Source organism: Rhincodon typus, chromosome 25 (genome assembly GCF_021869965.1).
Source record: "Rhincodon typus isolate 14 chromosome 25, sRhiTyp1.1, whole genome shotgun sequence".
NCBI classification, from domain to species: Eukaryota; Metazoa; Chordata; class Chondrichthyes; order Orectolobiformes; family Rhincodontidae; genus Rhincodon; species Rhincodon typus.
The window spans coordinates 20,605,264-20,627,965 of NC_063356.1; the positions used below are offsets into that span (position 1 = coordinate 20,605,264).

Consider the following 22,702-nt stretch of genomic DNA (forward strand, 5'->3'; position numbering starts at 1 on the left):
GCCCAGCCCGCTCTGCTCCGCTCCAGGTGTCCAGCCCGCTCCAGGGGTCCAGCCCGCTCCACTCCGCTCCAGGTGTCCAGCCCGCTCCACTCCAGGTGTCCAGCCTGCTCCAGGTGCCCAGCCCGCTCCCCTCCAGGTGTCCAGCCCGCTCCCCTCCAGGTGCCCAGCCCGCTCCCCTCTAGGTGTCCAGCCCGCTCCGCTCTGTTCCAATGGATTTTGTTTGCAAAAGGGTTGTACAATGGTTGTTCCTACTGATACTGTCATAGACAAATGTATCGGCAAGAGGTAGATTGATGAGGGTGAAATCAAGCAAGTTACCCTCTTGTTTGTTCTGTCACTGCAGCCTGCAGGCCCTGTTTGACAGATATATCCTGAATTTAGCTTAGTCAGTAACGCTATTGTCAAGCAACTCTTTGAGATAGGCATTGTTACCCCAACCCCCCGCCCCCAGCGCCATACATGTTGTGCTTTTGCTTGTCGGATACGTTTTCCAATTGGTGTTCAGTATGGAGAAGCACTGAGCCTTCAGCTAGGGAAGGCTAGGAGATGGTAATCAGCAGGAGGTTTCCTTGCCCACGTTTGATCTGATGCCACGAGACATCGTGGGGTCTTGGGTCAACATTGAGGACTCCCAGGACGACTCCCTTCCAACTGTACACCACTGTGCGGCCATTCTGATGGGCCTGCTCTACTGGAGGGACACAGTGTGTATGTAGAGATAGTGAAGGAGGACATTGTCGATAAGATATGACTTGGTGAGTATGATCATGTCCGTTCTGTCAATTTTCATGCCAGTCCTGGATAATAGGATCAAGAGTTTCTAGGATTGTCTGGGAAGGCTGCATCTTTGTTTTTTTTTTAGTGTCTAGGTCAATCCTGGTTGCCCATACAGTTTTATTGCTATTCTACTTTTCTCTAGTGGTTGGAAATAGCTGGATAACTTCTGGGTACTGTTGTAGAGTTATCAAGCTATAATATGGAAACAGACCTTCAGCCCAACTCATCCATGCCAACCAGGTATCCTGAACTGACCTGGTCCCAATTGCCTGCATCTAGCCCATATCCCTCTGAACCTTTCCTATTCATGTACTTGACCAAATGTCTTTTAAAAGTTGTAATTGTACCTATCTCTACCACTCCCTCTGGCAGCTCATTCCATACACGCACCACCCTCTGTGTGAAAAAGGTGCCCCTCAGGGCCCTTTTAAATCTCTTCCCCTCTCACCTTTAAACCTATGCCCTCTAGTTTTGGACTCACCCACCCTGGGAAGAAGACTTTGGCTATTCACCTTATCTATTACCCCTCATGATTTTATAAACCTCTACCTCTTAACCTCCAACACTCCAGAAAAAAAGTCCCAGCCTATTCAGCCTCTCCTTATAACTCAACCCTCCAGTCCGAGCAACATCCTTGTAATTTTTTTCTGTACCTTTCAAGCTTAACAACATCCTTCTTATAGCAGAATAATGAGAATTGTACACAGTATTCTAAAAGTGGTCTCATCAATGTCTTCTACAGTTGCAACATGACGTCCCAACTCCTATACTCAGTGCACCGACCAATGAAGGCAAGTATGCCGAACGCCACCTTCACCATCCTGACTACCTGTGACACCACTTTCAAGGAACTATGAACCTGCACCACTAGGTCCCTCTGTTCAAAAATACTCCGCAGGATCTTACCTGTGTAATTCCTGCCCTGGTTTGACTTATCATAAGATTGTAAAAAATAGGGATTATAAGCAGGATCAACCTGCTTTCTTTCAAAAGGTTTCAGATGATCTTTTACATCAACAGAGAGGGTTAATAGAGTTTTCGTTTAACATTCAAAATGTTGATGCCTTAAACAGTACAGCTGTCCCTCAATACTGCTGTGAAACATGCACCTTAGATTATGCACAGAATTCACAAATCTTAACTGTATTCACATTTACATGGCAGCGTTGAATCTGTCCCAGAGCTTGTCAGTGTAGACCATTCTGGGATACAATTTGTATCGGCTTTTAAAATGTTAAGAAATAATTCTCCAAGGTTTCTTGCTGCTGCTTTTTTCAACGTAACCATCCTCACTAGTCCTTCCTCAAAGCTCATATGTCACGCTCGTTCTCGTTCTTCATCTCCCTCCAGGCTAAGGATTTTTTTTGGAGTGGTAAGGTGCTCAGAACTGCAAACAATGCTGTCAACACCACCCTTCCAGGTACAGCAGCTCAGAAAGCTCTGGGATTAATTTGGCCATCTTTCATCATTCCTTGGCCTGTAGCCTCGCACTGACTCGGGTATTTATCTCCTTTTGAAGCAGATAATGTAGCATCAGCTGTTTTTTCTAAGAGGCAGGTTTCATGAATGTGCCATTCTGCAGGAGAAAGTGAAACTCTAAACTTGGCCCCATCCTTGAAACTATTGGAAAATGTATGACATAATGTTAAATGGAGAAAGCTGCAACACAAAGGAACTTGGAGGTATTTGTGCACGAAACACAGAAAGCTAGCACACAGGAAGGCTGATAGAACGTTGGCCCTTATTTCAAGGTAGTTAGAGTATAAGAGTAGGGAAGTCTTACTGCAACTGTACAAGGTGCTGGTGAGACCACATCTGGAGTACTGCAAACAGTTTTGGTGCCCTTATCTAAGAAATAACTTTATTTCATTGGAAGCAGTTCAGAGAAGGTTCACTAGCATGATCCCTGGTGTGGAGGGATTGTCTTATAAGCAAAGATTAAACAGGTTGGGACACTCTTACTGGAGTTTAGAAGAATGAGAGGTGATCTTGTTGAAACATATAGGAAAGTAAGAGTCTTAATAGGGTAAATGCTGAGAAGATGTTTCCCCACATGGAAGAGTCTAGGACCAGAGGGCATTATTTCAGAATAAAGGGCTGTCAATTTGAGACTGACAGGAGAAATTTCTTCTATCAGAGGATTGTGTGTCTTTGGCATTCCTTACAGGATATTTAAAGCTGAGATAGATGGATTCTTGATCAGGGAAAGGGCAGAAAGGTGGATAGGAAGAATCTTGAGGGGCTGAATGGCCGACTCCTGTCCCTTTCTTTGTATGGTCTTATTAGAACAAACAGATAATCATTTCTCCCTCTCAACTCACAATCCCTACGTGAGAATGTCTGACAATTTTGCATGCAACTTACTGAAGTCGTAAAGCATTGCAGCAAGACTCCTACCAGTTCTCGATCTCTGCTTAGAAAAGAATTTAGCCATTTCTAATCGAGAAAGCCAACCAGACAAAGTGGAGTCAGTATAGTCCTGTAAGAAATGCAGCAGCCAACAAAATCCTGCTGAGGATAAAGAGATGATGATGAGATCATTTGTTCTAGCCTATTGGCTGCAGCAATCAACCTGTATCAATGGGATGCTTCACACACTAATCTATTATTTTTGCCTCTTCATGTAAATGGACTAATTGTTTCATTCCTCTAATCAGTGCATTTTATTTTACTTTTAATGCAGTTTAAACTCACCTGTTGTGTTGTGGTTAGCATAGCCAAGCCTAGTTTATGCCTGCTTGCTTCCTTGGAGTTGTATCCCAGTGTGTTTACGTTGGATGACACGATGATACTGTTGTAGTTGAAGGTATGCCCGAAATGCAACTGTTTCAGCAGTGGTACAGATAGCAGCCATGCCACTGCACTTTTGTGCGATTTCCATTCATGAGACTATTATTCATGAGTTGCTGGCAAACAAAAGTAATGCCATGCAGGAGTAATGCCTCATTTAGTGAAAGATGTACAATAAATTCGAGGTGTATGGGGTTTGATTTCAGCTGGATTTGTGTTGTTACCTCAACCTGGTAGGGGTTGGAAAGAAAGGGGTGGAAGTGGGTGGTACTAATCTGAAAATTCTGTCCTCAAACTACTCCAAGTGCCATGGGCAGAGATTTGGGTACAAGGGTTGCTATTTGTCAGGGCAGATTGAAGTGACTAAATTTGTGAATTTGTAGCAAAAATTTGTAATATGCACACAATGAAAATTCTCAAATAATTATAATGAATGACGTTTCACCTTTGTTTAATAGTCCTTTTTAAATATGAAGCTCTGTTATATCGAGTGGAGGAAATTACATGGAGGGATTGGTAAACTGGTGAAGTAAGGAAGTGGTAATGACATTGCAACAGCTGAATCATTAGTTCCTGCAGAACACTTACTGACAATTGTCTCATGATGTACTTGCCCTCTTAAGCATCGTTGGCAAAGTGTAGTGGAGGAACTAGACATTGCTCGATTAGCTCTTTAAATCTCTTTGCGTTGTTGCATTTGCATTTGGGCATGCCTGAGTCACTTCTCACCTGGATCAATGGTCTATCAAAATGTTTGTGTGCGTGTTAGGTTTGAGGGGGATGTTGTTGAGACTCTGGTTTTACTGACTTTAATTCAATATCGTTGATTGTGATGTGACTAAATCTTCTGACACTGATGACTGAATCTTGACTTGTGTGCTTGATTGATTGACCATGGCAAAGGAATGATTTAGATGGCTGTTAGACTCTCACTGGAAAGTAACAGTTGTGTCGAAATTAGCAGATAGCGTGAGGTGCAACAGCACTTTGTGCAATAATAACTGGATAAAAATGAACATAAAATGTCTCCATTTGTCTAAATCCTAAGCCATGCCAGTATTTCTGGAGTTTGTTTGGATTCTGTGATTTAACATTATAATAGTCAGCTTCACTATTTATGTTCTAGCAGTAGCTATGGATAACTCTTCATTCTTCCCTGCCTTTTGCTTCACTTGACAGGTATGTGTCTGTATGTGGTGGGATTTCATGTTGTAATAATAGGCAGAAGTGTTTTCATTACATATCTCTTGCCTCAGGCACAGCAATATTGGAAATAGATTATTTTTGATTTTTAACTTAATAATTTGCCTAAAGCCATTACACTTAACTTAATGACATAAATTGTTTATTACAATTTAAAAGCAAGCCAATTTTATTTTGGCACTAATACCATTTCTTATATTACTTGTGCTCTAGACAATCCAGAATACCTTCAGATGTCTTGTTTACATTGTGGCAATAAACAGGATTTCAATCAGCATGACATGCCACGTAAAATCAGATGAAAGGGATCTTTGCATTATTTCATGGTGATTACTGGATATCCTTCGCCGAAAATACCTCTGAACGTCTACTAAGGGTATATGGATGATAAACTGAGACAGAACTAGGTTTGGCCCTGTGTTTACGCAGACTGTATTTTGCATGGCTTCTTTACAACAGACGGAGCAATGAGCAAGGCTTGTTATTATAATTGTGGTCAGGCAGTGTTCTGTTGAGTGCCTGCTCTGATTCAATGCAAACATTGTGACATGCACTAGTCAGAAAACAAAACATCACCACACTGTGAAATGACTCATTTCAGACCTTTTATCAGGTCACCTGGCATTTTCCTCCTCTTTCTCACCCAATTCTATCCCCTAGTTTGTCCATTTCCAGCCACCAGTACATCCACCCTGGCCAGCTATAGACGTGTAGTGAATCCCACTGATTCCCGTTCCCGTGATGATTACTGCTTTTGAAATTAGGCAATAAACATGAAGGGGGGATAGGTTCAAATTCCCTCTATCTCCCACTTCTATACAGCCTGGTGTTTTAGATTTATTTTTCTGACTCAGATTTCTCCATTCCAAGATCTTGAACACTCCATTGGGTCCGTTTAGAGAGCTGGTCACTCTCCGGTGATTTGCGTAGTGGCTGTTATTCACATACGAGCTTTGATGATGAGTAACATTTGGCTATCCAGCAGAATGTCACATTTGTTCTTGAGCCAGCCTTTACTTGACATCTATAAACAATAACTGCAGTGATCGGGAATAGAAATATTGTCCCCTCTTCCCTTTCTTCCCCTTCTTGCTTGTTCCTCCTTCATCCACCCATCCTTCCCTCTCCACTCTGCCTGACTAAATTCCTCCTGCTTTCATGATTAAACCGAGGACCTTCCTGGATGTTGATATAGTTCAGCGCTAGACTCTCTGTCCCTAATGGGGAGCGTGTTGTGAGCCTTGGGAGACAGGATTTGATCAACCTACCAAACTGATGAAAGGTCATTGACCTGAAATGTCAACTCCATTCCTGTCTCCATATGTGCTGCCTGAGTGTTTTCAAGAATTTGCTGTCTTTCTGCAGGATCGTTGTTGAATAATTATAGAAAACCAGTGGTCTCAGTATAATTCTAGAATAATACAGAACAAAAGGAAGCCATTCTGCCCATCATACCTGCATCAGTCAGCCCCTTGGAAGAACAATCCCATTTGTCCTGCTGTCCTATCCCTTCTCTGTTGTTGAGCAAATTGTTTGTTTATTTTTTAAGCATTCAAAACCCTTTTGAAGGGAATTATTGCACCTGTTTCTTCCATCTTATTAGTCAATGCAATCCATCGCCATCTACCCTCTCAGATATTTATAAAACATCTTGTGCTGCATAATGGAAGAAGATCAGGCTGTTTCTCCTGATGCTCTGGTGACATCTTGTATCTCAACCAAAACATTATTGGTCAGTCATCTCATTGCTGTTTGTGGATCTTTACTCTGTGCCTACAGGCTATTTTTTTTTTTGTTTGCCTATATTAGAGCAGTGTGCTTTAGAAGTACTTAGTAGGTATTGAAATATTTTTGACATTCCCAGAGAATGTGCAAGACATTCTTCTCCATGGACAGGAAACAAATAGAGGTGGAGCAAGTGCATGGAAACCTCCCATACGTATGATCTCTCCTCCCCCATCCTCCTTTCCCATCCACATCAAGATCTACGGTGGCAGTAATGACCAAGTCTGTTCCTCTGGGATCACTGAGGATTTTCAAAGTGTACTAACCTTATTTGGCAGTAGGGGCGCAGTTTTCCGTTTTTTAAAATATTGGAGTGAGCGTGTTTAGATGAACGCATCACCACCACTGGGGAGATAATTCACTGGATTGTCCACCAATCAGCTCATTAGGACCTAAAAAGCAAACAAAGGTGGGTATTGTGTTCACATAACAGACCTCAACACTGACAACCTGAAGCTGCTGGCCAATCAGAGGAGAGGAACTACCCTGTTCAACCTCTGCGATGCTAAGAAATGCCTTTTCAGTGTGAGACCTAGAAAGCCTGACGCAGTTTGTTTTCTGAAAAGCTTTAGAATTCTTGATGTCTCCTCAATGAAATCTGTTTAGAGATCTCAGTGATAATTGTCCGTGCCACTTACCTACGTGTGAAGGATGCCAACTGAAAGCAATCTTGAAAATTTCAATTCATAACAGTTTTTGCAGGAAAATGATTATGTGGCCAAATAAATTTCTTGTTCAAAATTGACATTTTCAGAGAGAGTTCATTTCTTTTTAATTGTTATGTTTGTATGCATTGAGTTATTTAGAAGGGTAAGCATATATACTTTCCTGTTTCAAACAGTGTTAATCACCTTTATGTGTTTGCCAAATAAGTCCTGTTTTCACAATAAATCAATCAGATTGTAGTTTTTTTGAAGAAACTTGTTTGATGGATCTTTTTATTCTAAATTTAATTAGGATAAATTATGTAATTTGATCATTGGATAACATCTTTAAGTTTATATTCTGACTCTTGGGATTAGAGAGGTACAGTGCTCTCTTCTGATCTCAGTTGTGGCATTTTTTTTTTGGTGACTGATCCTGCTGAATGAGACTTTGCAGTGAAGCCTTGTTTAGTAAATTCTACCTGAACATCCCTGCTTTTTGGGTTCATGTGAACTTTCAAAGATTGGAGCCATGTTCAATGTTTTCAGTTAAAGCAAAATACTGTAGATGCTAGAAATCTGAAACAAATACAGAATGCCAGAGAAACTCAGCAGGTCCGGCTGCATCTGTAGAGAGAGAAACAGATTTAATGTTTCAAATCCAGAATGATTTCTTCAGTGAAAGGTGTTGTACAATGTTTTCTTTTATATATTTCAGACAGTGGCAGAGAAGGAACAAGGTATCCTTGTGTAGACCCCCAGTACAAAAGACAAAGCGGTCATTAATTGTAGTGACAGAGAAAAAGAGATGTAAACTGGATGTAAGTTGATGTGTGAAAGGGAGAGAATGAGTTCTCTCTGCTAAAAGCAAAGCAGACAAGACTGTCGAGCAAAGGATGACAATATACACAATGTGGAGAACAGATATAATGTGGCCAGTTTCTGAAGTTATAGAATGGAGAGTTTGAGATCGCAAGGCTATAAAATGTCTAAGTAGAAAATGAGGTGTTATTCCTCAAATTATGTTATGCTTCATATCGTCATTTTTAAGCTGTCTTTTCAAATCTCTCCCGATATATTGTCTGTAGTCCAGAAATTAGTGTTCAAACAGGTAGCATCAAGGAAAGATGCAATGTTTTCCTGGGAAACACGTGGTAGCAGACTCAATGTTACCTCTTGTTTGATGCTGTGACACAGAGAATTGAATTGTAATGGGAGGGCTTTCTCCATTCTGCTCCAGATAATTTAGATAATATATGAAATTGACAAGACAGATGAGCAAGATGTTTAAATGTCTGACAGGACTGAGTCCCCATATTGTATTTTTTAGCAATATCTATGTATTTCTCTTGGTAGAAGTGGATTTTTACAACACTTTCTTACCACATTTATTCATTACGCTTTCCCTATTATAATCAACACTTTTGTTTAACATTTACTATTCCAGCATTTGGGTGAAATTGCAGGATAGTGACATTTTTCTGAAAGTATGACGCTTGCATGCCTAGACTTGGAGGAATCTGATTTTTTTTTCGCAAAATGGAAAGGAGTCTGTACACACATTACATATTTCACTAAAGACAGTCAAAATGTTAAATCATGAAATGGCTGTAATTCCTGAGTAGTTTTTTCTATTGACTCTGTCTTCTCTATAATTGATACTCACCTAAAGGTATTCACAGTGGAGTAACCACTCTTTATGTTCATTATAATGGATGTCCACTTCTACAGCTTACTTTTGGCAAGACACTTTGGCAAATAATGAATCCAGACACAGAAATAGAAGTTTGAGACATTAACATTTTTCCTGGCAAAATGATGTTGCCTTCTCATTGCATCAGATAACTTTCTCCAGTTAAGAAAAGACAGCTGTTTGAAGAGGCCTTGACCTCTGGATTGCAAGCAAGAATTTCCAAATTGCAAGCTGTTAAACATATGGAGCAATTTGGAAAATTCAAGATGGCTTCCCAGCCAATAGTTGCTACACATTTAGTGAAAGTTCAGTTTGGTAAACTTTGTAGAGAAGGTAATATTCACTCATTGGCGAAGAGTGTATCATGCTGTAATTGGATTAAGTTACTATAATGACATTATTTAAAGATGCTGTTAAGGTTTTGACAAAAGTGAACATGCAATAAATTAATATTTATGCAGTGATAGTTCCTGGTATTTTGCTGTTGTGCTCATAAGTTGTAGCTTTTTCCATTCCCAATAAGATTACTATAAGTCACTGTCCCTGGGGAGGATATTTTTTAGTCTTTTCAATTTATCTTATTTTCTTGCTAATACTGCTTTATCAGTTTATTTTGCTGTCCTGAAGAAATTTCATTGCTCTGCTATTTCAGATTAACACCTGCAACCTTTTGATCTTGCCAGCAAGCAGTTGGGCTTTTTGGGGTGTTAATGGAATATGAATTGTATGCAAGAGGTTGGCACTATCTGAAGGTTCACTTGTGGCCTTATAAACAGGAAGGGGCTGTCACTTGTTAATTTGGTTCATTTTCGTGTGAATTCTTAAGAGTATAAATAGGAACAGATTGAATCTGTTTGGTGTTTGTTTAGGCTGTTGTTACAAGCAGAAAAGAATGGATGAACCAGTTCCCCTCATCAAACTTTCCCAATTGGTTTTAAGTTCTCGTAACCAAACCTTTCCTCAATTAAAACTTTGTTTACTGCAGGCAATAAGGAGCCAATTACAAGGTTTCCTCGAGTGAAAGGAAGAGCAATTTTATTACCTGCTACCCCTGAGAAAGGTAATGAAGATGTGACATCAAACAAATCGCTTTTGTGCATTTACTTATGCCCTCATACACAAGTATACAGATAATGTAGGAAGACAAGAGAATGTACAGTTTAGAGTCCTTTGGATATCTGGGATGAATTAGGTTTTAACTTGAGACCAAAGCTCATTATGTGTGTTCTTGGACCATCAGCAGTTCTGAATATGGCCTCTTAAGTTCATGGTTTCTTGATGTTTCTTCCCAGTCAGGTGTAACTGTGCTTTACTCCTTGACAGGAAAAGAGAGAAAGGGAGTTCTTTTTCAGTTCTTCAGTCTAACATTCATCCTACCTCTACCATCAGAGAGAGAGCTTCCTGAAATAACACCTTGTTTGTACATCCCGCCAGCTGAGTTAGTTGTGTCCAGACTTGATGATAATTGCAGGTCATGTTTGTCTCCAGCATATGAAGATTCTCATAGTGGTGCAAATTTGATAGGAGATGAGCACCTTTCACACCCTCTGTGTGTTTGTATGGTAGGAGTGTTGTTGATAATTAGTTTTGTGGACTTTGGAAAAAATGTTAATTTCAGTTCAGGCTATCTTTTGTTTAATCCACATTAGATTCTTGAAACTAGGCCAATCTGTTTTTGTCAGGTCATTGCTGAGCCATTTTAAGTCTATGCTTCTGGTTTCTTTTTGTTTAAAACCATTGCAGTCATGAAAATCCCAAATAACAAATCAGATAATGGAATTTGGAGGTTAACAGTTCATATTTTACATAATTGTGACCACGTGCACATTTGTACTGAGTATCTCTGGAAATAAGGTCTCACAAAAGTGTGTAAGGACTAGCTCCAGTTTATGCTGCACCACAAGGCTTTCTGAAATATAACCTGGTAACAGAGAGAGCTGGCTAAAAGTAGAGGTTAGTAACTAAGGAAAAAATCTTAAAGAGAAATGAATATCCTGCTAGTAATTCTGAAAACTGTCAGAAAGCATGTGTAAATTAACTTTTATGATTACCATGATTGATACCTTCAGAATCGGAACCATATGATCAACAGAATAATTGATGTTGATGTTGATGTGGACTCAAGTTTTGTCCCTACCAAAGATGAATTTAGGTATGACCTCAGTATTATAACAAGTAAAATTAGGAGCAATGTGTTTAGTGAGATGGATATCCATCAGATGGATGGTGAAGAAGATTTGGACCTTCTATTATAGTTCTTTGATTAAATCTGTTAAAATAAATGGCTGTCAAATGCTTTTGAAGCACAGTCAGAATTGTATCGATATTGGAAATATCCATATCGATATGTTGTATTAGTATGTCGCCTTTCGACAGATCAATCTGACCTAACTGCTGTTTGCATTTTACAGAAGGATACCCTATTGGTTCAGACTTCTGCCTTTGAAAAAGTTGCTACATGAGCAATCATTTCCTTAAGTCTACATGGATGAAATGAGACAGTCCATAGCAACAAAGAAAAAAGACTTTACGATTTCGAAGTAGTCCGGATATTAAATGCAGGCAACGATACAAAGGAAGAATTCAAGACAGGCAGGATGAGGATACACGCACCTTCAGCAGATCTGGCAATAATAGCAGAGAATACAATTGGAAAAATAATAACACATGAATGAATCTCATTAATGCTCAAGATTGAGTTAGTAGATGCTTCAAGTGTGACACAAAGTATCATTTTGTGGCGAGTTGCCGAAAAGCAGATGCAAGCTCACTGAAATGACATATCATTAAGGGAATTCTGAGGTAGGAGGTAAAAATGAGGATGAAGGTGAAGATGAATCCAAAGATGTTATGATGATCAAAGGCGCTTTAGTCCCATAATAAAAATGCTAGTCATCGGTCCCATTAAACATGCAGTACGAGATAGTGCTTGTACTTCGCCATTCTGTGGGGCAGGTTGGTTAAAATATTACAAAACCAGAATACTGTGGATGCTAGAAATCAGATATCCAAATTAAACTTGTTTTTACAACTACATCTCTTTCATCAGCAAGTGTCTCTGATTTCAATATACCCCTCATGGATTCCAACTTAAAATTTGCTCATCTTGTTATGGAATATTCATCATTCCACCTCTCTGTTTTTTTCAATGCATTGATGAGTATAATAATGAAACCTCTTGCTCCCATTATATGAATGGAAATATTTAATTAGCTTTGTTGCCAGTTTCCATCCTTCTGTCATGCTTCTAATGCTTCCCTTTCCTTCCTTGACTTCTTTGTCTCCATTTCTGGAGATAGTAGTAAACATTAATAAACATTAGTAAATAGTCAAACTCACAGCACACACTCTCCCCCCCACCCCACCCCCCACCCCCAACCCCCCAACCTGGACCACTCCCACAGCTACCTTGAATACACTTTCTCACATCCTGCTTTCTGAAAAATCTCTGTTCCATTCACTCAATTTCTCCAGCTCTGAAGCAGCTGTATCAATGGTACCTTCCCCACCAGTGTTTTGGACAAATCTACTGAGGAGATTCACTCAACGTAGTGGACAGGGCCCTTCAATATTTCCAACCCATTTCATGTGTCTCTGCTGTCACCCCTTCCTTTTCTTCCCAGCACCATGATGCTTGGCCCTTCATATTGCATTCAGGTGGGCTTTATGAAGCAATTGATACGTCAATTGTACACAACCTTCTGTTTCTTTAACACACTTAGTGTTGGGCATTATGAAATTGTTTTTTGTTTAGTCTCCCCGGCCTCCACCCTATCACTGACATTCGCTTTTGTTCTTCCTACTCCAACCCCTCTTCTGAAGAATGAGTTTAAATCTCTTTACATTTCCATTTCTCTTCAGTTTTGGTGAAATATCATTGACCTGAAATCTTAACTCTTATTTCTCTGCCTGACCTGCTAAGCTTTTTTAAGCTTCTTTTGGTCCTGTTGTTGTTTTAAAATTTTACAATGGGGCAAATTTTCTGATAATCTTTATTCCAGTGTGGAATGGAGTTGCACATGGGAACCCAGCAGAATCTATATTATAGCAAACTTCAAAGAAATTTCCTGTGAAGTAGAATTTCCCGCTTGGCAATTGCTGTGTGCCTGGAATCCTCCAAACGTCTTTGAGACTAAGTATAATAGTTAGTCAGGAAAGGTGAAATTATTAAAAATGAAGTCTAGCTCCTTCGTAACTATTGAACAGACCCCATACTTACTTCACACACCCCAAAGTACACTACCTCCTGAACAGTTACACCCACCAGATCTTGAACTGACTCTCTCCAGGTCTGACCCCTTCCCACTTGTCCTGTTGGACTCAGCCCAACCTGATCGCCCCCTTCATGTCACTGGAGCTGATCCCATGCTCCTTCCGCTGAACCTGACCACTCATTTTCCCCTCCCCCATGGACTCAAACTCCCCACCCCCCCAGATCCGACATACACTCCCTTCCCACTTCCTCTGTTGGACCTGATCTCTCTAGCCTCACTCAACATACCCTAAACCACAACAACTCCTAGCTGCACTCCCGCCACCTCCTTACTGCCTTACACCCTGTCTCTCACCAGCTCGCATCTTTCCCACCTGGAACCCTTCTTCCTTGATACGCTGGTATCATACCCATGTGTTATCTTCCTCCCCAAGCACTCTAACGTTACACTTATCTGATGTACTTACGATTTGACAGCAACTGTCAAAGTGGCTGCCCGACTCTAAATTTCAGTAAAAGACAACGCCTGGTGAAAAGAGCATGTGGTTTGTCTTCCTCTGATAGCTCTTTGCTACAGGAGAGCTGTCAGAATGGAAATACACCTCCTACATTTCTGTGTGAGCCCTGATCAGAATCCCCTCTCAAAAACGCAGTTCCCTCCTTTCGTAAAAAAAAACAAGGAATTGAGATTTGCATTCCTGGGAAAATGCAGTCAATTGATTCACTACATCATGAGGAACGGTGCAAATTTAACTGCTGGGAAAGTATTGCTTACCTCAAGTTTGACAATGACAACATGTTGAGATCTCTAAACAAAGCCATAATTCAGTTTAAATAATTGGAGTGAGATGTTTTTAGGTACTGATGGAGTGTCGTAAAGGCAATTACTTTTGGAAATTGACTTGATCTACAGTTACCAATAACTTATTCTATTTACGAAGTAAGCCCTGATTATTGCTTGAGTGTTGGACAGGTTCTAATGGCATCAGGTGGCAAGAATCCAGGAGAGAGAAAATCAAATTGACCTAAAATTACCAGATAACTTGCTCATCCAATTTTAGTATCCTTGAGTTTTTACAGCATGCAAGCAGGCCTTTCAGCCCATTGAGTCCATGCCAGTCATCATTCATTCATCAATTCTAATCCCATTTTCCAGTACTTGGCTCGTAGCCTTATGTGCTGTGGCTGATCCAAACGTTTCTCTATCCCTCACCCTAACAAGACCGGACACTGACTAGACCCTCTGCCCTACTCTCTCCCTGCTGGACCTGACTTAACAGTATTGTATGCTGTACTTTGTCACAGCTCAAAGATCTTCCTAAGATACTGCAGGTCTGCAGGACATCACTATGCCCAATTTTAGACGTTGAGCTGGTTACTTTGACAAGATTTTTGCTTTTTAACTAAAGTTACGGGACAAGGGAAGAAATATTTTCATCCTACACTTTTATAAACGTGGCGTATATATTTAGTCTTTCTACAGTAATACATGGTATGGACGTAATCATGGAAAAATGAACAGGGGCCAGATTTGGGTCATCTACAAAGTTTTCTGTGAATAATCAAGGAGAATTTGCCGATGACAAGTTAAGAGACGACAGTGAAAGTATGACAGTTCTGTAGTTATGAGTACCAGAGCCGAAATGGACTTTGTGAAAAGAATCATGTGGTGATCTCTGAAATAAATGCTGCATAAAATGTTAGTTGACCAGTCAGAGTTGTTGGTGTTTGGAGGATACAGTCTCTTCACTTACTCTGTGGGTCAAATCTTAAATGACCTTCCATTCTCTAAAAGCTTCTCCTTCTCTGGAAAGGACCTCAGGCCTCAACTGCACCTCTGATTTGACATGATGTTTCCGTGGAGCAGGACGTCGAAGCTCAAGATTTGTATTGTGGCCTGTAGTAAAAATAATTGTGACATATGTGGCAAGACAATCAAATTAACTCACTAACTACCCAGGGTGGATACTTAGGTCATATATATTCCAGGAGGGTCTTGTGAATTGAGAGATGTAGCAGTTGTAGGACATGCATAAAAAGCAGCTGGTTAGGCTCAGATGTCAGTCAAATGTTCAAGATGGTGGACTGCTTGGAATGTCTAAATTGGATTAAAGAAGTTGGAGGGGGGGTGAGAAATACACGGTGCAGATTCCAAAGTTACGTTTGTTTAGTAAATGGTCATGAGCTGGACAAAGGACTTCAGTTGGTGCATGAGAGAGATTTTGCAGTAATCCTGACAGGTATTGGAGTGGAAGTAGGTATTGAACAAAGTTAATCTGGAATAACTTTAAGTTAATAATCTTGTTTTGAGAATATAACTCCTGTCCTGGTGCATTGCATTAGGTTATTACAGAAAGGTGATTTATATTTAAAGAGATAGAACAATTGTGAAGTTGTCAAATGTTTAAAGTAAGTACAGGTGCTATGCTGCTTTGCCAGTGGATTTGAAAGTAACGTGGATTGTAAAATCCAAGGGGAGACCTTGCTGCTGCCCATGTGCCTACCCCTGACCTCCCTGAAATTTTGCATAGACAGGTGAGGCATTGGGTGGCCCCATAAGTGCCTCATTCTGCCACCAGTGACTATTGTTTCCCACACAGTATGGAGAGGCCCATGTGATACAGGAAGCCTGGCAGCTGAACTTTATGTAGGTCTATGCAGGTATTGGGCAAGACAGGGGCAAATTCCTTTTCTGATGCTCTGGAGCCATTCAAGACAAATCCCTTCAGGGTCAACCTTCCCTTAAGTCTTTGCACACTTCTTAAAGCCAGTTCCGGCTCCCTGCATTGACACCCATCACCTCGGACTTGGCTGGGCTTGCTGGCTTGGTTGGTCTGCCTGTGGCAACTACTCTTGAATGATACTGCTAGGATTACAGAACTCCTAGGATGCCTACAAAGACACAGATGGAAGGCTGGCCTAATGGCATTTAGTTTTGGAGGAGACCATTCAGCCCATCTTGTCCACATGGGCTCACCAAGTGAGTGTTATGACTTAGTACTTTCTCCCCGTCCCTTTACTTATTGTTTTGATTCAGATAATCAGCTAATGTCTTCCTGAATGACTCAATCAAACCTACTTCCACCATACTTCCAGATGGTTCATTTCAGACCCAAACACTGATTGAAATGGAAAGTTCTTTCTCACATCACCTTTGCCACATTTGCAAATCACTTTAAATCTGTGCGATCACATTCTCCGTCCTTTTATGGCAGGAGTAGTTTCTTTCAATCTGCTCTATCTAGATCTTTCCTGATTTTGAAAACTTCTATTAGATCTCCCTCTTAAGCAGGGAAGCAGTGGCCTAGTGGTATTATCACTAGACTGTTAATCCAGACACCCAGGTAATGTTCTGGGGACCTGGGTTCAAATCCTCTGTGGCAGATGGTGGAATTTTTATAAAAATCTGGAATTAAGAGTCTGATGACCATGAATCAATTGCTGATTGTTGTTTTAAAAAAAAAACGCATCTGGTTCACTAATGTCCTTTAGGGAAGGAAACTACCATCCTTATCTGGTCTCGCCTACATATGACTCTAGACACATAGCAATGTGGTTGACTCTCAACTGCCCCCTGGGCAATTAGGGATGGGCAATAAAATGCTGGCCTAGCCAGTGACGCTCTCATCCCATGAATGAATAATAATCCTCTTAGCCTTCTTTCCGTGAAAAACAGTCCAATCCAATCTTCTCCAATCTTTCACCATCACTGGAGATTCTCATCCCTGAAACCATTCTTGTAAACCTCTTCTGCACTCTGTCTGATGCATTCATATTCTTTCTGTGGTGTGGTAGCCAGACCTGCAGTCAGTACTCCAGCTGAATACATGCTTTTGGAGTTCTACAATCCTCCTCACAGTTTTCCAAGTTGCATATCAACTGCAACCTTTAAATTTGATCCCCAGATCATTAATATATATAAGAAAAAGCAAGCAACCCAATACCAACATCTTGGACACCAACTTCACTATAAACCTTCCTCCATTGATTATCACTCTGTTTCCTATTATTCAGCCAATTTTGTAACTGCATTGCTATTGTCCTTTCTCATTCCATGAGCTATAACTTTTCCCACATGTCATGTTGTGTGATTCTATATTGAATGCCTTTTGAAAGTCTGTATATTACCACATCAATGGAATTACCTTCTTCAACCCTTTCTGTTTCCTCTTCAAAAAGCTCCAGCAAGTTATTTAAACATGAGCTCACCTTTAGAAATCTATACTGACTCTTCCTAAACAACCCACCCTGTTCTATGTGACTATTAATTCCATCCTAAATCATTATTTCTGGAAGCTTTCCCCTGCTTAAGTTAAGTTGCAAGGTCTATAATTAGTGTATTATCCTTACAACTTTTTTTGAGCAAGGGTGTGATGTTTGCAGTTCTCTAATTCTATAGTTAAATTGTTGCACCACAACCATGATGATCATTGATGAACTGTCCCCTGACTTTCCAGCTGATGGGAACTATGGTGACCTGAAAAATCCAGCTGATAATATATTCATTGAATGTCAGACCAATAATTGTTTCTTTTTGGATGATGTAAACTCTATGAAAAGCATAAGTAAGGAAAGCATACACATTGACCTTGCTTATTTGAAACAATTGTTGAATTAGGGGGTACATACTTGTATCTCTGTAAATACATTCTCATAAACATGTGTAAAAGATTGACTCAAGTTCTATCCTTTAACATTTGTCTGTCTGGATTATGACATGAGAGAAGGGTACGAATGGGCAGCACATCAGACTTAGTTGTCTCTTCATGTGGTGTTCCCGCAAGTGTCTTTACCTATATGAGGTCATTGGATAGTGATCAGGAGCAGGAACACAGGATGATTTTTCCTTCTGTAATTCATGGGCACAGAAACTGACGATAATTCCCTTTCCATTTCCCTGGTAGGATTATGTTAACCCAGGATGATTGGAAATTAAATTATTCTGGTCTTCATGACTTTATTGGATTTTTTTATTCTTTCGTCTTGTTGTGAGGCCTGAATAATTTTCTTTTGAGATGATCCTTGCAATGTTTCCATTAATTGTCGCGAAACCATTTGAATTGATTTGCCCAATGAAGATGCAATTTTAATTAATTTCTTTCAGCCTTGAACCTCTTTTGGATGTAACCAAACCTTCAGAGAACCATCTTCCATCTTCCCTCCAGTTCCATTTCTCTCACCAGACCTCCATTTTGAGGTTGCCCAATTATGAACCAATTTACACTAGGTTGCAACAACAGTGACTTTTATCAAGAGCAGGCAAGAGTGACTTTGTACAAGTTGGAGAGCTAGACCCCCATTTTTAGCTCTGTCATTAATTTTGGCATAGGATGGGCATTAAGTCATTTTAATTCCTGCATTTTTTTTTTCTATCCTATGAGAGCCTACTCACTCCATTCTGACAGGAGTCCATACTTGGATTTGGGACCGAGGTAGTTTGGCAACTCCTGAGGATCTGATAGTAATCTTCACTGATCCTAGCCACAAAGGAAAGTATGAAAAAAAAATTCTGAAGTTAATTTCTCACCTAGTTCTGGGCTTTCTCCTTCCTCGCTTCAGATTTTCCTGTTAACTTTGGCACTGAACATTTGTTGCATACGTAACGTTTTACAGTCATGTCAAAATCTGGCTTATGTCAAAAGACCCTCACCTGTTGATCAGGGTTTCATCCTACCTGCTGTTAAATTAACAGCAATGATGAGAATGCTGTGTCTACCAGGATCTCATGCAAACTGTTGCTTTTGGGTGTGGGGTTGGGTGTCAGATTCGGACCAAGGGCCTTTCTCCTTGCAATGATATTAAAGAGAGAAGAATTTGTTTGCTCAGAATTGAATCACAAACCTAACCGCCTAATGTGAAGACCATTCATTTTACACAGTGAACTTAGCAAAAAAAATGCCCTGAATAAACTACTTACTGTCAGATAACATTAAGTCTTTTCATGCATTAGACTGTTCTATATCAGATGGCAGGCAGATAGGAAAACTGTCGGTGTGCTGACAAAGCAGTACTAGATCCAAGACTAATGGATTTTTCACATTCCACTGTAGATTATTATGGTTAACACACTACATAATAATAATCCTTTTCTAACATCTCATTTTTCCTGTTTCAGATGTTGATGAATGTGTTGAAGGAACAGATAATTGTCATATTGATGCTATCTGTCAGAACACCCCCAAGTCATACAAATGCATCTGCAAGTCTGGATATACAGGAGATGGCAAACAATGTGAAGGTAATATCATGATCTCTGTTAGAAAGCTCATAACAGCATCATCTAATGAATAAAGTTTTGACTTTATTTTCTTTTTGTTCTACAATGACACCAATTAATATTATAAGGAAAATTCATGTCAGTCTCGCCCTGCTAGATGTTTATACATTCCTGTTGTGCACACTTCCTATACTGGGAGTAGCCAAAACCAAGACTGTGGAGAAAGTGTTTGTCACACGATGACATGTCAACTGGAAATAGTTGAAACAGAAAGTTTCAGTCTGAATTATGTGACCACAGTACCGTAACATTCTGAAAAATGAATGAATAATACCAATATTTCCTGTATCTGTGTCATTGTATGCAATTTTTTCAAAAATTGTGGTCAGTGGGATTATTACTCTTTTCTTCTTTATAACTGTCTCCATATTTTTAATTGAAATAGATGTTGTTTCCAGATTTGTAAATTTTCCAATATCAACATGAGGGAAGCCAAATATTTTGACATATAGAAGCTTTTATTAAGGCGCTGTCATGGGAGAATTCCTTATGATGTTGATAAATCTAAAACATTAAGAAGCATTAGATTTCAAAGACAAAGTTGCCATATTAACCTACTCATCACATACCTTGCAGTTATGTTTGCATTACATTTGAAGAGCAACTGATTTTTTAGCCATTGCTTCACAATTATTATACCTGCATATTTCTGTATATGACAGAAATTACTATGGAAATAGTATCCAAGATAGTTATTATCAACTGTGAGGGGAGTAGAATACCTTCTTCCCAAAACAATTAGCCATAAAATGGAATCATTTGAAGTATAATATTATCAATTAGCAATAATAGATCCCTAACTTTTAGTTATCTATTATTTTCGAGTTGAAGCCAAGTTACTGATTTTTTTCTTGTGATGAGATACTACTCGTACTGTTTTACAATAGACAACTTGAAAGCTTTAGTAGGTAACATATTGCTTGGATAGGCTCACTGTTAACACAAAGATACCAATCTCTCATTGAAGCAGAATGTCATACTATAGATACAAAAGTCTTAAATGTCCCTTTTCACCTGAGGATTGTGGGGATGTTAGTGTGTTTTTGCCTTCGATTTTGGTTAACCTTGCAAAGTGCCAGCTACCAACTTTTGTGGCATATTGTAAAGCTAATAATTAGTAAAGCTAGTAACAATAGGCAATACTACTAAGTATAAGATTTATATAATTATGTATTTGAAACCCCAGTTGTGTTTAATCAATGTCCTGAAATGACCAAATCACTGCAAATGCAATTCTTCCTTATAATGTATTCATTTTCTTTTGTCAAATTATATGATATTAATTTGCTGATTCTAATCCATTATATTTAATTGTACCAATTTATTGATTTTTTTTAAAGAGCAAAAATATGTTCTTATTCATGAACTCTATATCTTTATTATGCAAGTCCCATCAGTTGTTAGTTGCTGCTAAGATATACAACATTAGATGTTCATTGAGTAGAAATTTCTTTGTGTTTAAGAATGGAATGAACTGCACGATTGATAGATATACAGCCTGCATTGTTGAATATTTTTGGTCAATTGCCTGGCTCCAATAATCACTGACAAGGACTTCCATTAGCTCTGTGCATAACCATAATGATGGGATACAGTTAATTGGCTCTGATGTAAATGCAACTTTCTTTAGTCCCTTAATAAGCACCACAAATGTGATTGGGTAATTCTCTTAGTTGTTAAATGGGCATATGATGGTAAGAACATCAAATAAATTAAATGGATAAAGTAGAATGCGAAAGAAATGTATAAACATCAATCTAAAGAATGAAAAAATCTTCCTGTGTTGCTTCTACTTGACTTAAATGAACTTCTTTTTTGTTTTTGCTTGACTTGAACTCATATTAATTGTCTTCCAGATATTGATGAATGTGACAATGAATACAATGGAGGCTGTGTTCATGAATGCATAAATATTACAGGAAATTATCGCTGCATGTGTTATGATGGTTTCAAATTAGCACACGACGGCCATAACTGTCTAGGTAAGCACTTAAATCCAATATTGACTGTTAACCCACTGTATGAGAAATTTTCATATGGCTAGTCCAATCTTCAAGAATTTCTACAAAGGACCCAAACTCTCATGTTTGCAATGGGACAATGGAATGAATCATCTTATTAAGGAAGTAATTACTTAGCCCAGGCAATGACAATATTCATCAAAGAATGTGATTATTATAAAGAACACGCATCATAAACTTTGTTATGATCACTGAACTATAATGTACAATTATATGGTGAAGAAATATTAATATGACATTATCCATTTTGCTGAGGGCTAATGCAATCTTTGAAAAGCCACTGTGCATACAGCTGGGATAGCACTATTAAAGCTAACAGAATTTCCACAAACACTGCCTTTGAGGATTTCAATAATGTGTTCTTCATAGGATTTGACCTGAGATCCTGCAGTTTAGTTGTAAGCTTTTAGAAGCATAGATAGATTTACAGAACTAAAAATGTCATTTGGCCCATTATGTCCATATTTTTGAGAGGAATAGTGGTGTGAATTGAGTGAAATACAAAAATGAGAAGATTCAATTTGGCTCACTAGACCAACTTAAATTCAAGTGGAGTATGATTTTGAAGCTACGGAGTGTATCGGCAGGCAGGAAGGTGGTTTGAAGTGTGTCTACTTCAATGCCAGGAGCATCCGGAATAAGGTGGGTGAACTTGCAGCATGGGTTGGTACCTGGGACTTCGATGTTGTGGCCATTTCGGAGACATGGATAGAGCAGGGACAGGAATGGTTGTTGCAGGTTCCGGGGTTTAGATGTTTCAGTAAGATCAGGGAAGGTGGTAAAAGAGGGGGAGGTGTGGCATTGTTAGTCAAGGACAGTATTACGGTGGCAGAAAGGACGTTTGATGAGGACTCATCTACTGAGGTAGTATGGGCTGAGGTTAGAAACAGGAAAGGAGAGGTCACCCTGTTGGGAGTTTTCTATAGGCCTCCGAAAAGTTCCAGAGATGTAGAGGAAAGGATTGCAAAGATGATTCTGGATAGGAGCGAAAGTAACAGGGTAGTTGTTATGCGGGACTTTAACTTTCCAAATATTGACTGGAAACACTATAGTTCGAGTACTTTAGATGGGTCAGTTTTTGTCCAATGTGTGCAGGAGGGTTTCCTGACACAGTATGTAGATAGGCCAACAAGAGGCGAGGCCACATTGGATTTGGTACTGGGTAATGAACCAGGCCAGGTGTTAGATTTGGAGGGAGGTGAGCACTTTGGTGATAGTGACCACAATTCGGTTACGTTTACTTTAGCGATGGAAAGGGATAGGTATATACCGCAGGGCAAGAGTTATAGCTGGGGGAAA

General features: G+C 39.5%; 1 protein-coding gene across 5 annotated transcripts in view; it reads left to right on the forward strand.

Moving 5' to 3' along the window:
* scube3 (signal peptide, CUB domain, EGF-like 3) overlaps positions 1-22,702 on the forward strand; it is a 345,848-nt gene that overhangs the window by 98,429 nt on the left and 224,717 nt on the right. For all 5 annotated transcript variants that reach the window (XM_048612197.1, XM_048612200.1, XM_048612198.1 and 2 more), the window contains 2 exons: positions 19,221-19,343; positions 21,239-21,364. In XM_048612197.1, coding sequence (XP_048468154.1) covers positions 19,221-19,343; positions 21,239-21,364 — 249 coding nt within the window. The remainder of the gene's footprint in view (positions 1-19,220; positions 19,344-21,238; positions 21,365-22,702) is intronic.